The sequence below is a fragment of the Amblyomma americanum genome, chromosome 5 (genome assembly GCF_052857255.1).
Source record: "Amblyomma americanum isolate KBUSLIRL-KWMA chromosome 5, ASM5285725v1, whole genome shotgun sequence".
Classification (NCBI taxonomy): Eukaryota; Metazoa; Arthropoda; class Arachnida; order Ixodida; family Ixodidae; genus Amblyomma; species Amblyomma americanum.
In genome coordinates this window covers 87,086,824-87,103,546 of record NC_135501.1, presented here as the reverse complement: position 1 = coordinate 87,103,546, position 16,723 = coordinate 87,086,824, and the positions used below count along the sequence as shown (strand labels likewise).

The window sequence follows — 16,723 nt, the reverse complement described above, 5'->3', positions numbered from 1 at the left end:
CTAGGGGTGCCGAGTGCATGCCACAAGTGCGCAAAGGCGACAGTGGTAGATAGCACACGTTCTCCCTTTCATTACCTTTGCGGTAAAAGAATGTTGCTCTTAAGACCTGAAAAGCATTGACTGTATGTATGAAACTTAGCACGCCAATTATATCGCATTAGGTCTCTGTGCGGTCATGTTGAGCATTCCTAATGGCACTACCACCCCCAAAGAACTTAACTGGCTCGCAGCTCCAGACGGCCGCTTGAACACCGTACTCGTGAATGTAACGTGCTTAATGCACCTTTATAATAAAAGCAATAGTTCAAAATGAAGTAATTTTACTTTCCTGCAGCTTAAATGGCGCCTCGACTTCGGCTCTCACATTTAAAAGAATATAACCAAACATTGCAGCGCTGAATGTCTCTTTATTTTCCCAGAAAAAGGAAAACGGAAAGCACATGGGCAAAACAGGATCCAGGCTGCAAGACCAGAAGCACACAAGAACACGCCACAATGAAACCACAGTGCCACATCACACAATTCTGGTCAGGAGTGAACCGTTGCCCATGCTGCATGCTAGCACTCTTTATGTACAGTAAAAAAAGTTTGTGTTTGGTCCCTAGGTATTTACTGTAGGCATGCGCTTCAGTTGGCGCGGCCGAATGCAACTTTATGCACAAAAATTCACACTGTTCAAAACGGCTGCTGTTTCTTATGGGGATATAGAGGGTATTGTATGCAGACGGAGAGACACGGCCATTCTGTTAGCGTTACATGACAAGCTCGACATATTTCTCTTCCTCCCGCTCAATATCCAAAGCCAGCTAGAACCTTTTCCCGTTGAGCGCAAAGAACGTCGATGGGGCATCCATGCTGATGCATTCTGATGAAGTTCAGTGTACTAAATGTTACACAAGCTTCAAGTACCATCTCGTTTTTTTCCTTGTGGACAGTAGTGCTGATAACGTGTGGTGAAAGCTAGTGCAACAAAAAGAAGACAGGCTTCCTTCTGCACCAGAAAAAAAGCGAGAGGGAAACATCTGACTAGGCAATGATACAGAGACAGGTGCGGGGCTCACGTAGCAGCAGCTATTTCTCGTGCTTTCATGAAACATTGAAAAACAGCATCTTTTTCACTCTCTTTCGGCCTAACAAGCTGCACCAACTGCGCTTTATGTTCCTGCAGAAACAACAACGACCGGCATGAGGCTCGTTGCTTCTCCATGTCGCAGGATTACCATCCGCAACCGCAAATGACGTGTGGTGCCAGAAGTGACAGCGTTCTGTGTTGCAGAAACTGGAGAAACCAGTCTTCTTGGATGTTAGGCCTACGTCTGCACGTGAGTACGCCGAGGCGAACACCACCGGCGGCAAAAGCAGTCACTCGTACAAACGAAAAAAAAAAGTGGTAGGGGCAAACAATGCACTGTTCAAAATCGACGAGCCTAAGACCGCGCACCACCGGAAGGACTAAAATCGCTGCGCACACTCTCGGCCGCGAGCAGAACACCGGCAAAAGCACTGGTCCGCAGCTTTCAAGTCCCCCTCGTCGTTAGTCCTAACAGTTTGCATCGCCGTGGATGGAGCAACCGCAGAGGCGCTACTCCCCTTTTAGCCGGTGAGCGTCAGGGGGTCGGGCGTCATGAAAGGGTGGTGTAGAACCGCCTCGCGGCGTCGGGGCAGCGGCGGCGAATCGAAGAAGCACGGGAAGGGCCTCTTGCCCGAGCTGTCTTGCTCCTTGTCCTCCTCGTTGTTGGCGTTGGAGTCGGTGCCGTCCCGGCGGGCCCAGTTGACCTTTGGTTCGGGGTCAACGATGATGCGGCCAAACTTGCGCATGCGATCGAGCGCATCCTGCGGTTCGAACACCAGGTCCAGGCCGCTGCCCGCCATGCGTTCGGCGTACAGTGTGTCGAAGGCCTCGGACTGTTCCGGCGTGAAGTAGTTTTTCCAGTCCCCGATAATGCCTGCATTTGACGAAAAGCCGAGAGACAAGGACAAACAGAAAGATCAGGCTCTGAAAGATTGACAATGTATTGTAACGCTCAAGTATTGTGCTAGCGCACTCTGTCATACACGGTCACGATTAGCTCTCGCGAAACATCGGTGCCTAACCATAATGTGGAACTTTTTTGCGGTGATTGCAGCATGAAGCAAGTAAATGCAAAGTTTACTAAATTAAGGTGTCTCTGACTCAGTTAAGGAGATAGGTGCTTTTACTGATGAGAGTATCGTAGAAAAGGGAAAAAAGATGCTTCAATAAATGATCTTGCGAACAAGTTGGTACACGTCCAGGAAAACCTGCTGTCGTCCTATTAGCACAGCGCTAAGTTTTTTTAAAAAGAAATTTCTTTTGCGCCATGATTCGCCATGAATTTGTTTGTAAACAGACTCGTGCTGAAAAAAAAATATTTCCGAGCAGAACAACTCCAGGGGAATCGAAGCGTCTAAGAAAGCCTTGATTAACATAATGCATAGTACAAGCAAAACTAGGGAAGATATTGTGTTCATTAGGCTTGAAGCAACGTAGCAAAAATTCACTTTCGGCGTGTTCCTGGACTTTCTTGCAGCAGCTTATTATATAGAGCTCTCAAGCCCTTCGCACCGCCAGAAACCTACTAAACTACAAACTTAGTGCCATTCTAGGCTTAAGTTCACTGATATACGCGTTTTACCTTCCGGTTTACGTCTACGAAACACTTTGCACACAGTGCATGCTCCATTCATTACGACCACGTAAGCTGCGACTAAGATCTCACGAAGCGTGAGGATAAAAGATGACTGTGCAAGTTAATGCTTTTAGTGAGTGCATTCAAAATGTACATTAAGGATACCATTCGCTGGTCTCCGCTTTTGAGTGAGAGCAGCATGGTCAGCTTTCGTCGGCACGATAACCAAACACTGCAGTGTTCACAAGCGTGCCATAGGGAATGCTGTTCAGGAGGTCCGGAGGCCTTGGTGTGAAACCACACGCGAACCGGGGCGTGGATGTTGTTGAGGATGTCCCGCCATTGGCCACGAGATACAGGTTATTACTTATAGATGATGGAAACAGGGTTACTACTGCCGATATCACTTTCCTCTGGAGGAAGGCGAGAATTTATTGAACGCATGCGGGCAGGCTGCATGATTCGACAATTCAAGCATGTGGAAAAAGCTAGTCGTAGAATTCATGCCGTACAGCGTGGCTTGTTTCACACCGCCAGCGTTCCTCATCTAGAGAGGGTGACAAGATCGATCTCCGCCACCCTGCCGAAAATTGGAAGCTCTCAGCGTGTGAGAGCTCAGTAAACATGTGACCCAAAACCAAACCCAACAGTGACAGGGAATCATGTAGAGAGGCAGCAATAAAGTTCTAACGAAGCGTGTAAGGGTGTGCACACTGTGACAGTACACCTGCCCGTTAAAAAAGGGCGTAGGCAGCCGGGCAGACCGCACAAAAATGGTCCGCAACTGACCCCGTGATTCTCGGAATTGAACTGGCAACGGGGTGTACCTTTCCGCATAAACTTGGACTGCGTCATGTCGAAGAGGTCCGAGATGGGCAGGACCTCGCGGTTGACCATGTTGTTGTTCTTCATCTGGTCGAAGGAGCAGTGGTTGGCAACGGCGGCCAGCGCGTCGGGCCCCAGCGGCCGGCCCAGGAACTGGCTGATGCGCTGCACCATGGGGCCCAGCTCGATCTTAAGCTCCTCGAACGACACGAACATGACGCGGTCGGGCCGCTCCAGGTGGAACTTCCAGTAGGGGAGAACGTGGTCGAACCACGAGCCGTACACCACTGCGTGCGTATGGACGGGTTCAAGGACAAACGCAGCTGTCGTTAGCGTATTACCGCCTTCTTAAGGCAAAAGTGCTATTTAATATGAAAACATAATCAATCTAAGCACTTCCACGTTCAGCCATTTTTGTTCAAAAAGAGACTACGAGCTGGCGTGGACGCTCGAATCCTTAAAGGCAGGACCCACAGCGTATTCCTGAAATGCAATCAGCTGGTCTAGTTTCAAATCTAGACACAGTTTAACATTTAAGGTCATCGAAAACGGCTAAGAAGACATTATCGACAAAGGCAGACCAATAGTTTTAGAAAAACATTACCGCAACCATCGAGCGCGAGCCGCACACATACAAAACTGACGTGCGCGCAGGAAATGTGCGTAGTAAGCGTCTGACGGTGCCGGTAAAGCCACGCAAAGACTAACTAAGCTACAAAAAATCATAGAATCGCAATGTGCTACGACAAACTTCAACGAACGTCAACTTGACATCGGCACTGCGCGTAGCAGTTGAAAAAGAGAGAGCCATGTTAAGTTCAGAAACACCGGAGCATCAGCAGGATAGGTTCGACGGGCCCGGTCGCTTGTTCTTAACAGCAACTATGCCGTTAAATCTATGCATCTCTACAATTAACATTAGACATCAACAATGCTGCTTTGAACACACATTGGCAAACCGATAAGCAGCAGTTCTATCAAGAAGCGTGTCCGTATGCAGCCAGCTTGCGTTTCTCTCGCTCATAGTGCGTGTGCAACGGCTAGTGTCCAGAGGCGTTACGCATCGTTTTGGCATTAGTATACAGGAGCGTGAAATAGCCGTGCTTCTCTTTCTTCCGCAGAAACAAGGTTCGGTTTATGGTTCCCGGGGGTCTAACGTCCCAAAGCGACTCAGGCTATGAGGGACGTCGTAGTGAAAGGCTCCGGATAATTTCGACCACCTGGGGCTCTTTAACGTGCACTGACATCGCACAGAACACGAGCTTCTAGCATTTCGTCTCCATCGAAACTCGATCGCCACGGCCGGGATCGCACACGCGTCGTCCAGGTCAGCAGCCGAGTACGATAACCACTGAGCCACAGTGGCGGCTTTCCGCGGAAACAAGCTTGAAAAATTTTATTTGAGTAAAACTAAGCGCCAAAACAAGCTTTCATTTGCAGACCTTCATAAATTAATAATTACGCTCCTTGCGGAATAAATTATTTCCTGACACAACATTTCCAGTGCGTTCTTAACGATTGCAGTGCTCGAGTACTTAGCCGTTGTTTCAGGAACAAATGAGTGCGATATAAAGCTAGTACACGACAGTGATTACGAGAGAAAGTTTGATAATATATTTTATAACTCCCAAAAGTGTGTTAAACGCGGCATGCTTCTTGGGGAAAATAATTGAACGACTTTTTCTGGGGAGATTGCAGAAAGCGTGCCAAATACAGCATTCTCGCTCGCCAGTAGCCCTGCCTGAAATCGGTAGTTTGCAGCTAAACACCAATTGCATTGGCTGTAAAGGCGTTATAAAATCAAGACTAATAAAAGCGTTGGACGAACACTTAATTAAACAATAAATAGAAAATAGAACTTAAAAAATATTATCTGCCGGTGTTCTTTCTGATACAGTAGAAGGTCAAAGAATATCGGCAGTCTTAAAGCAGACTGTAGAATGATAGGAAAAGCTACAAATTTCGATCCTATCCGTTTTTTTTCTCTCTCTAGAAACAGAAGAAAAAGGAACTTTTAACAACTGAAATCTAAAGTTATGTGTTTAACTATATCATTACTCGGGAACTACTCCCTAAAATAGGAAAGCACCGACATGTTACTACTGCACGATGAACCTTTTTTTTTTTTAACCAGCTCTATGCACAGACCGCACAACGCTTCGGAATGAAATAAACATGATATCTTCATATGAAAATGAGTGAGCAGGGAAATTCGGAAACCGCTCTTGAACTACTCGCAAGTCATTTATCAAACAGGCTCTAGTAAAAAGACGCGCGCCATGCAGAGCCAGTTATGGGCAAATTTATATACGGTGTCCCTCAAGGGTCCCTGCTCGGTTCGTCCCTTTCTTACATAGGTGACGCTAAAAATGAGACCTTCAAACCGGAAATAATTTTTCATGCTGATCATGCAACCACTATATTTTCAGAATAAAACAAGAAAAAATTTCGCTTTTTAGTTTTGTTTCTTTTACTGCAATCTTCGGGATTAGCTTAGAGTATCCAAATATAATTAAGCACCACGAATAGCACGCTATTTTTGACCCAGAAACACGCCTAAAAGAAACGACATTACTGCAATTCCGTGACAAAATCTATATAACACGTCGAATAGCGTAAGCTAATGTCATTCTTTTTCCCTAATCCCCTTCCATCATGTTCATCAAGCCTCGAATAACGTTTCATGAATAATCTGCATTATTGGCGAAGCACATATTTCAACGAAGCTCCTTGTATAACACTGTACACTAACTCATGATGTCAAAAATTCACATATGTTATTGTTGAAGGTATTACTTCAAATATCGTTGAATAAATCGCTAAAGTAATCGTTATTTTTAAATTACAATAAAATGTTTGAATTCTTCTTGAAGCTGTACAATGGGGATAACTGTAAACGCACCCGCTCTTTAGAGGAAACGACGTGATAACCAAGGAGACCTTGTTGCCAAAGAAAATTAGTGGTCTAGTCCATGCTACGCCTATATTGTTCCACTGCAGGAATGCATGCGTGCTGACCCATGTTTTGTTGCCATAAACAAAGTACAGTTGTTTAGGACACTTGGTTTTAATCACGCGTGTGCTCTGTGCTGTCGAGCAGGATAGTGAGCAACGGCATGTGGTAATTGAAGTAGACACATAGCTCATGCTGGTTAAATCGACGTGTCGTGCAATGATGCAACCAATGCGAGATTCACTTCTGGTAGTAGCTTGAAGTGAGTTGTTAACAATTGTGACACGGAGTAGTTCACGCATGACGACTGACAACCGCTGTGATTTCTTAGTGTATAGGTTAAAGTCGCAGCAGGTAATCTAGCAGAATTTTTTGCTGGGCTAGTTGGTCCATTCTGACAATAGTGAAAACAGCGCTAAAGAAGAAGCCGGAAGGCGAAACGATGAAGTGACAGGAAAGAGCTGTCAGTCAGCGCTCTTTCCTGTCACTTCCTCGTTTCGCCTTCCGGCTTCTTCTTTAGCGCTGTTTTCACTATTGTCGCAGCAGGTGATGAGGGGAGCGTCCGCTGCCCGCGCAATGCATGTACTCACATTTGGGCAGTTCATAAAATGCACGCGCTCATTGTTCCCGACATATCGGATTTTCGGCTATTTCGCGGCTACCTGGCGCCGCCACCGCGATTCTTTATTGAACGGCTGTGAACCGCGCGGCTGCGGCATTGCTTGGCGCAGGAGCACACGCGCTGGAAACCTTCCCAGACTAACAATCTTGTGCATTCGCAATGTCCTTATTGTAGGTAGCAATTAAAAAAACCGTTCGCAGTTGGTACTGCTTCACTTGACGATATTTGAGGTAATACGTACTACAACAACACACGTGAATTTATGAAACTCCTCTGAGTTTCACTAGATCGCCTATGGATGCCCTGTAGCATTGGGGGACGGAACCGTGACGGGCTACACAGAGTTGAAAATCGGGCCTTTAAATGCATTCCTGCATTAATAAGATGAATTAGGAGGAGGGATCTAAATAAAAACCTCCGACTTAGAAAAATACCGCTGCAAATAATCCATATGTAAAGTTAAACACAATATTCAAAATATGTTTCATGCTTGTAATAACTGTGGTGTTTCTAAAAAATTGTAGAAGCGTAGCTTGTTGGGCTAGTCGCTGCATGGTACCAGGTAGACAAACCAGAAGAACAGGACGCGTACACCAGAGACGGAATTCACACGAACGCTAGAAATTTATTTATTTATTTATTTTATTTATTTATTTATTTATTTATTTATTTATTTATTTATTTATTTATTTATTTATTTATTTATTTATTTATTTATTTATTTATTTATTTATTTATTTATTTATTTATTTATTTATTTATTTATTTATTTAATAAATACTAAAGGTCCTAAGTTGGCCCTAGCAGGAGGGGCGGAAAAATACGGCATTGTGAATATTAATTCATGGCGTGAAACATAAGTAAGCAAAATACAATGAGACATGCTCAACTCTTACAAGAAAACGTACATAAATACGGAACACGGCTATGAGGCGGACTACAACAATTTGTCAACGGAATCAATGAAGAGAATTGAAAATTTCACTTGATCAAAGAATCGAGCAGAGCAGGGCGCACATATGCGTCAGCAGGCAATGCCGACAAAAAGTAAGGAAAAAGATCAGTCAATAAAAAAAACTGCTACCTTGCACCTGGAGACTATGTCCCATTCACGAATGGGTATTCTATAGAATAAAATCTGACCTAGGTGGTTGACTTTTTTATTCTAAAAGCTTCCAAGATTTCTCTTTCTGAGTTTTGCCTCGGCTGATGATTTTTACACGGCTGAACAGGGAAGTGCAGTGTTGAAATTTGTTGCAACGTTTTAGGAGATTTTGAACGCGTCCTGTTCTCCTTGTTTCTCTGCCTGGTACCATTCAAAAGAACTTCCACATCACCGAAGACAACTTAAATTATTAGCCTATTATCTTCACCACAAAAGGAGAACCGTCGCGGCTAGGAGCTTCCACAAAAATGATTATGTATCTGTTATAGCTCCAGCTTTTACTGTCGCTATTTTGTAACTATAACGTGTGTTTAGTCTCTATACCAGCGATTAGAGTTATCTGCTAAATCGGTTTATGAGGAAAGGACAAAACGCCGCAGTAATTGTCTCACATCTCGCTGCACACCCGAACAGCGCTGTAAGGGAAGAGAAGAAGGTGGGATCGAAAGAAGAAAGGAAGAAAAAGGTGCCGTAGTGCAGGTCTCCGGAAAAATTTCGACCCCCTGGGGATTTTAACATGCAGTGACATCGCATAGCACATAGGCGCCTTTTGCGTTTCGCCTCCATTGAAACACCGCCGCGGCGGCCGGGTTCAAACCCGGGAACTCCAGCTCAGTGGCCGTGCGTCGTAACCCCTGAAATTCGAAGGTTCCGATCCCTTTCCTAGTGACCTGTATGATAGAGGGATAGAAATCGGGACCGACACTATGCCAGGCGCTTTCGACAAATTCTCCTGCGCCGGTCCTTGATGTTTCTGCGTTTCTGCGTACATAAAACACCCATTTATTTCACTGAAAAGCACAGCGATATGAAGACCCACAGAAAAGTTACGCATCAATTTATCTCTGCTACAAGCATTGACTTCTGTCCACTATATTAGCATCCAATCGAACCCTAAAACGCAGCGATGAGCTAAAGTGAAACCTTCGTATCGGTCCCGCTCAATAGGCCTGATTCAAAACTGGACATTGACATTACCACCGTTGGGAAATGAAAAAGCAGAAGGACCAACGCGTAAAACCTTTTTGGCCGGCTTGATGGAAACACGCAAGGCAATGCATATCACTTCGTCACACCCCTCGCAAATGTCCGGAGACATCGACCGCTCCGGCCCCCGGAACAACATCGTTCCCCACTCTTCATGCAAGCATTGCGGAATCGTCTACGCACAAGCGTGCCTGTGTTCGTGCGTGCTTGTTAGTATGCCATGGCTGTATAGACCGGCAAACACAAAGGTCAATTGCGACCGCCTGCACCATCGATCTTGGCGTGCCGGAGCAATGCGCTGGCCGATGCGAATCAGTAAGCATACGTCGATATCGATTACAGTGCTAGAATCAACAACGGTAATGGACCACCGACGCTTCCTGAAACAGATGACGTCTTCTAGAAACCACTAAAATCGCGACTCGTCACGGCAACGGGCTGAGGGACAAACAGATATTTCTGCAAACGCCATACAAACTTTCCTGGCGCTGACCTGGGACCAAGAGACGTCCATTTGGGGCCGGAACTGCGAGCAATAAAAAACTAACGCAAGCAATACAGTTGTTTCGAGGAATTCTACCAGCGAGAACCCTAGCACTGCGGGCAACCGACTTTATGCTTCAAGCATTTCTGGTGGGCTTGAAGCAGCACCTAGTCCCGCGAAAGTATGAACCTCGAAAATGGAAGTTTCCGACCATGAAATAGGAGACCTCACCGTCTCTCAACTGTCTTTCGACGCTTTTGCACTTACCACGAAGACGCCGTCGTAACATAGCCCTGAAGCGCTCTTGGCGGCCATTTCCTGCCCTTCCAGTTCCCACTATTTTTCGCGGCATCCATCGCGTGAGGGCAATTTCTGTCTCAAGGAAGCCCACGTCTTGCGCAGTACGAAGGCGCATTCACAAATGGGCCGAGGAAAATGGCGGCACAGGAAAAAGCGCGATAGGACATGAGTGCTCCTGCTTCAAAAGTACCGCGCCGGTCGCGTCCCCGCACATTTCAGGACGCTAGCAGTGCCGAATGGGGACGAGGGTTCTAGACACAAACAAAACCACAAGTACTGTGGTCAGCTTTATGAAAGGGAACACGTGAGTGCGTGGCAGGTAGCCTGCAGCCTTACTTGTGGCGGTACGCTGCGGCCGGTTTCACAAACCAAGTAGAAAGAGTGGCGCGATTCTCCATTGCCAGAAGCAGACAAGGCATCAGAAACGTTTCCACCGCGATTCGAAACGCGGAAGCCGCGTATCGCCAGAAGTAGGTTTCGAGACTCTCTGCCACACGCTCCCTAGTTTTCTTTCATAATGCTCACGGCAGTACCGCAACGCTCACTTAAAGTATAAGCCGGCGTGTGTCCGCACCTCCTGATCGAGCCACGAAGTCATGACCGCAATTTACGCAAAACTGACTGCGGGATAACGTCCGTGGAATTGTGCGGGGTTAGAAAACGGCAAACTTCACAAGGGGAATTGATCCTACACTGTTAATCCCAAACCAAGACTCTGTAATGTAAACTTCGCAAAAGTGAGTCTCGAATGCTCTTCGTACACGCACCTTTATTAGATATAAACCACGCAGAAGTGATTGCACGCATGTAGTATAAACACAATTTAAAAACGAAGAATTTTTGAAGTACGGGGAGGCTTTGTTCAAATTTTGGGGAAAAAAATAGAGTTTCCTCCCGCTACGAGAAGTTAATCGGGGCACTAGACCTTTATCCCCACATAATGTAGGTTGTGATACATTAAACATCTGCTTTCAATGATACTGTGAGCGCTGGCACGCTTCTCAATATCAGGACGAGCTTACTAATTGATAGAGCTCTAAAGTGAACACCCAGGTTAATCATAGCCAGCGCTAAACATTCACTGGCGATGAAATCGGCGCACAGTGTGCTGAAAAAAATATGCACCTATCCATCCATCTTGACCCTGACGCGCAGAAAACCTTTACTTCGAAATAATAATATAAGAAACTCGTGACAAAAGCGGCCTTCAGTTATAGCACGGGAAGTGTGCCCACAGACATGCGCATAACTGAAAAAATATACAATGACTCAATCATGACGTGTAATTCAAGAGTTGTAAATCTGTACATGCGGAAATAGAGAATCTCCCCCTGGACCAGTCGGAGGATGCAATGTAGGCAACACTCACCGTGTCCGGCCATGTAGTGGCTGAGGAACTCGTCCCAGGAGCCCTTGAAGTTGCCGAGAAACGTGCTCATCTTATGGTGGTGGTAGTACGACACCGCGTTGTCCTTGGGATTCCGCACCACGTAGATGATCTGCGCAGACGGAAAGGGGAGCAAAAGCGGTGAGACATAGCAACAGCAGTCATATTCAATCTAGCGGATTTTATTTTTTGCGCCAAAGTTGCAGCACGGCTGTTGTTTGACGCACGCCGGACCGGAAAGTCCAATTTTGCTTCTATACATGGGACAAAATCTCAGTGTAGCAGCTCGTTTACGCACCGCCTCGATCGAAACCATGCGGCTGTAGCTGAGAATCGAAGCCACGAAATAATAGAGGCCAGCAGGTAAGAGCCACAGATCCACCGCCGTATGTCGAACAACACCAATCGCGAACGTTGTCGATTCGCGTCTGCCTGCGCTCTACTGTATGTGTTTCACGTAAGAGTGTACAGAATTTTTTAAAATAGGCTTTTTGAGTTATAAGTGTGCTTTTTTTGGCGTAGCATTGTCAGCGGTGCAGCACATCAGAATGCAGCTAAGATTGTATAGCAGGCTGATGAACTAATTCTTAACAGTTAACGTTTCAACTATTACTGTCAGGCTCCTTAATTCTTTGAGAGGCGTGTAGCCAAAGGTAACGAATATCCATGAGTTTTAGAACTTAGAAAACGCGGTTACCATTGGCGCTGTGGGTCAAAAAATTTAGGCTATTTCGACGAGTTACGTACACTGGAGAGGTTTTGCCTGCAAGCTTCTGGAAGGCGCATATATTTTGGCGAGATGTAGCCAGAATTTGTTGGGCCACAGCACCGATAGAGATTACTTTTTCGAATTTCTAAAAACATATATGGAAATTACTTGCTGTGGACTACACTGCACTTAATAACTAAGGAACCTAACAGTAATAGTTAAAAGTTAACTATTTAGTATTAGTCAACCACCCTGCTATTTTGCATGTCATAGCTGTATTCTGATGTATTACAGTTCTGAGAATGCCATGGCGAAAAAAGCGCTCTGCTAACTCAAAAATCCTATTATTAAATATTTCGAGAAGTCTTGGATGAAACGCCCTGCATAAGACAAGTCGTTTAATGAATGCCGCCGGATTCATTCTGACCTTCCGGGAATTATAAACCTGCACTGAAATCTTAGATCAGTGCCATTGTGCATTTACACATCCACCTAAATATACAGACCGCAGCCTGGATGGAGCCCAGCAATCGAACTACAGCTACTCAGCCAACACGGCCTACCAAAATGTTCGTGGTATTGCGTTCCATTTCCGTTTTGGTGCTCATGATTAACCTTGCGGTTGCGTTATTAGACAAGGGACAACACCAGCGATGCACTGTTATAAGAGAAAGAATCAAAATTCAAAGGACACTATGAAGAGAAAAGTCGACCGTACAATGACACATAATGAATGCACTGCTTACTCTGTACACAGTAATTTAGAAAACAGCGCAAAAATCAATGGACGAATCTAAAAAAAAGTGTATAGAAACCCCATAAGCATTGGTGCTTTGCTGTTGCTTCTTATTATTGCCCATGCCAGGCAGCATATGCATGTGGCAGCGCTTTTATCTAAATACCAGAAAGTTCGTCGTGACAGATATTACCAGCATCTGAGCGGAGGAAAGGCCTCCTTTTCCTTGACCATGACAGATTGTACACAGCTAATGGATCTATTATTCACCAACTATACCATTCACTCCCGCAACGACGAAAGCCATTGTTTCCAGCAACAGGACCCAGAACTTTCGCTTTCTTTTTGTTTTGTGCGAGATGGGGGCAGAGTGCGCTAAACATTCGGGGCTTCCTTTAAAATAGCTCTGCAACGACCAGAAAACCAGTGCGTCTAATGTGAGTGGCTCCGCTATCCGTCGTACCTCTCAATCGTCTGAGCGAGTCAGCACGTGGGGCAAACTTAGCAAACCCGTCACGCGCGCCAGCAAGCACAATCGCACTCGCCACGATGACTGAAGCGTGTCCCGCGCATGCGTGCATCTTTCGCGTGGCCCGCAGTTAGCGCGACGCATACAAAACTCGAGCACTTCTAGGGGCCCAGAAACGCGTACCGGCCAACGACGGTACTTCGCGAATGGTGCACACAACCCGCCAGATAACGAGAATCTAAAACAAGTTCCATATGCGCGACGGGTTGGGTGCGCAGGCCTTCCCCCGAAACACTGACCACCCGCCGCTTCCTCATTGGACCAAACCGAAAAACGTCACTCCTTCACTGGGCCAATGGCAAAACCGTGATCGCGTAATCGCGAGTAAACACAATCCTCAGAATGACCGCGGCACAAGTGAACCCGTGGTCCGTACTCGAGCTGGCGCGATGCATGCGAGACAATGATACTAAGTAGTTGGTCCCCGACCAGCAGCTCAGAAGCACTCGAAGCACTCAGGGACTGAATCGATCTGCCTTATTTCGAAATCCGCATGGCTCAATGTGAATGACACTAGGCAGTGTACACGAGTGCGTTTTCCTCTAAGGGCGATCACGGCTCGTGAGGAACGACAGCTAAGGAATGCCGACGCACTTCTGCTCCACTTGGCGACGCGATGGGCGAAGACATGCGACCGCATAGAGCGACCGGTATTAGCCAGCAGTTTTCCGACGAAAACTGCCGGTCTACCTGCACGACCTGTCGAGGGGTGTCTACACTCGCGGGCAACTTTCTGTGGCAGCCAGGGCAAGACAGGAAAGAAAAGGAGACGGGTCTCTGTCTCCTGAAGGCAGGAGGACCGAAGCGCAAGTGTAACTTCGCGATTGAATAGTCCAGAAGACGACATGGACGACGCTAACAAATTATCACAAAAGAACCGATCCCTCTCTCACGTTTAATATTTGAATGCCTCTGACAGTCACCTCTCGCAAAAATAGGATTAGGCAGCTAAAGAGAAAGGGGCGGGCAAAGCACACAGGTGAGAACGAGCAATGTTTTCTTTGTACAGTAAATGGCCAAAACACTGTGGTCCCGTGCCTCGATTACGGGTCGGAGTATTTGGCACAGTGACAGAGCGCATTCACAAAGGCCTGTCTCGTTCCCTTTCCTGCCACACAAAGATGACCACGAGTTAGCGCGAAATAGACTTCTCTCCAAACACGTACTTGCAACGCACGCCCGAGGCTGGCAAAAATTGCCGGTGATGCCGTTTTAACCTTTGCCTGTGACCAAAGAGAGTTTAAGACAGGCAACCTGGTGTGACTCCAGGCACGTCAGAGGGAGCGGAGCACAGCTACGCTCAGCGTACTCAACGCCCATCGGCAACCGACAACCAGGCAGACCTCTCCTGTTCCATTGAAGTTCTCCTCCTCCTCCTCCTCCTCCTCCTCCTCCTCCTCCTCCTCCTCTCTGTCAGCATAGGTAACGTTCTACTTCACTGCTCGCTCAGCTAATTTAAGATTCGACCAGATCTGCCCTAGGTAATGCAAAAGCGCTAAGTTATGTTAAACTATATGTGGGTGTTCTTTCAGAGGCGAAGAAATACCTCTCGAGTTTTGCGAGGGGATTTTGCATGTATTTTCTTGGGAATTACAGATGAGGAAGTCAAGTCGTTTGAGCATCTTCCTTGCATATGGTGTACGCGCATTCGATCTCCAGTGCCGCAGGGCGCCAACCGTCCTTCCAAGGCGTACATTTCTCCTGATCCGGTGCTGAGGTTTCCTCGGGTGAAATTTTTAAGGAGAAAAGTGGATCTTGGGCCCACCTCGTGTGCACCGAAAAAAACTGCGCCATGGGGCTATCTGGCCGGGTTCCTCTTGCGCGATTTAAATAAGATTATCGTCTTCACAGTAATTTTCTCGTAGTGCCCTGCAGCTTATGTCGCCTTTCACTCTATTCCATCCACTTCATTTGTTTTCAATCGCATGTCCTTAGAGAACCCGGCATGGAACACAATCGAGTGCAACACTGGGAAAGAGACAGCACAGCAAGAAGTCCGAACACCTCTTCTTGTGTACTGCGCGGAGCTCAATCACGGCCCTGCCGCGCGGAGTGCGGACACGCCGGCCCTGTCGCGATGTTCACCAGGGCGCGACACCGGGTCGCATGCGGGTCGCGTCGTCTCCCGGGCATCGTCCGGTGGCAGAAAAATGAGTGCGACGATAAGCGGGGGGCGGCTATGCGCGGCACGCCTCAGTTTGGTTCGGGCATCAGCCGGATGGCACGCGGACGCCGCGCGCCCTGGATAATTGACTGGCGCACTGTTAAGCCACTAGGGTCAAAGATGGCGCGGTTTGGTTTGGTTTAATTTAGGGAGTTTGACGGCCCAAAGCGACTCAGGCTATGAGGGACGCCGTAGTGAAGAGCTCCGGAAATTTCGACCCCCCCCCCCCCCCCCCGGGTTCTTTACTTGCACTGACATCGAACAGTAAACGGGCCTCTTGTATTCCGCCTTCATAGACATTCGACCGCCGCGGCCGGGATCGAACCCGCGTCTTTCGGGTGAGCAGCCGAGCGCCGTAACTACTGAGCCACCGCTGCGAATGAAAAAAGATGGCGCGGACCAGATTCGCTAACACCAACGCTATGGAACAACCAAGACTAAGGCTTCATTATTCCTTAAATCTTTTATTTACCCCTCGAAGAAAAGACAAAATCTGTTCGCCTCTCGACGCCCCGTGTATCGTGCTTGCCCACTGCAGTAGCAAGAACGGTTATGGAAACCAAAAGGTGTGACTGCTCCGAGATATATCGGACAGAGTGCAAGATGTCGCACGTTTCTATACCGCTACCGTATTTCGCTCGCCACTTTGTGCTTCCCCTCCGGGGCCAAACTTAAGTGCCACATTCTGGCCTCCTCCGGGTAGGTCGAATGCCGAAGAAGCGCCGTTGAAATAAAACTTACGTTCATTAGGTAGATATCGCATCGTCTGAAATAGCATTCTCGGAGAGCATGGACTATTAGCAAAACGGTCGTTACAATAAATCGTACGGCACGTGCACCCAAGGGCGTCATATCATCTCACCTCTTAAGGTACACCTGCCGGCTTTCGTAGAGCACAGCACACGACATTTGCCACTTCTTTTTTTTCAATCTAGGTAGTATGCTGCAGTCAGTCTAAAGTTCAAACCTCAAACTGCTATTCTTAATTTTTGATCTGTTCTTTAAGCTGGTGCCGCACTTATTCGAGTGCAGCACTTAGAGGAGTTCAGCAATGCCACACATCTCAGGTGTCCTGAACTAACAATGACGGAGACTGGCAGGTACACAAAAAAGTGACTGGGAGGAAGCGGGACTAAGGGGGGGAGGGGGGGGCGGTGGGTGGTGGGGCGAGGGAACATGAAGAGCAGGTGCGTGCTATTACGCAGCGTATGGTA

General features: G+C 47.1%; 1 protein-coding gene across 5 annotated transcripts in view; it reads right to left on the bottom strand.

The window, feature by feature from the left end:
- Positions 1-387: 387 nt before the first annotated feature.
- Positions 388-16,723, bottom strand: part of LOC144132578 (sulfotransferase 1B1-like) — a 283,601-nt gene continuing 267,265 nt past the window's right edge. For all 5 annotated transcript variants that reach the window (XM_077665073.1, XM_077665074.1, XM_077665075.1 and 2 more), the window contains 3 exons: positions 11,354-11,483; positions 3,476-3,760; positions 388-1,946 (listed from right to left, as the gene is read on the bottom strand). In XM_077665073.1, coding sequence (XP_077521199.1) covers positions 1,594-1,946; positions 3,476-3,760; positions 11,354-11,483 — 768 coding nt within the window. In that variant the 3' untranslated portion in view covers positions 388-1,593. The remainder of the gene's footprint in view (positions 1,947-3,475; positions 3,761-11,353; positions 11,484-16,723) is intronic.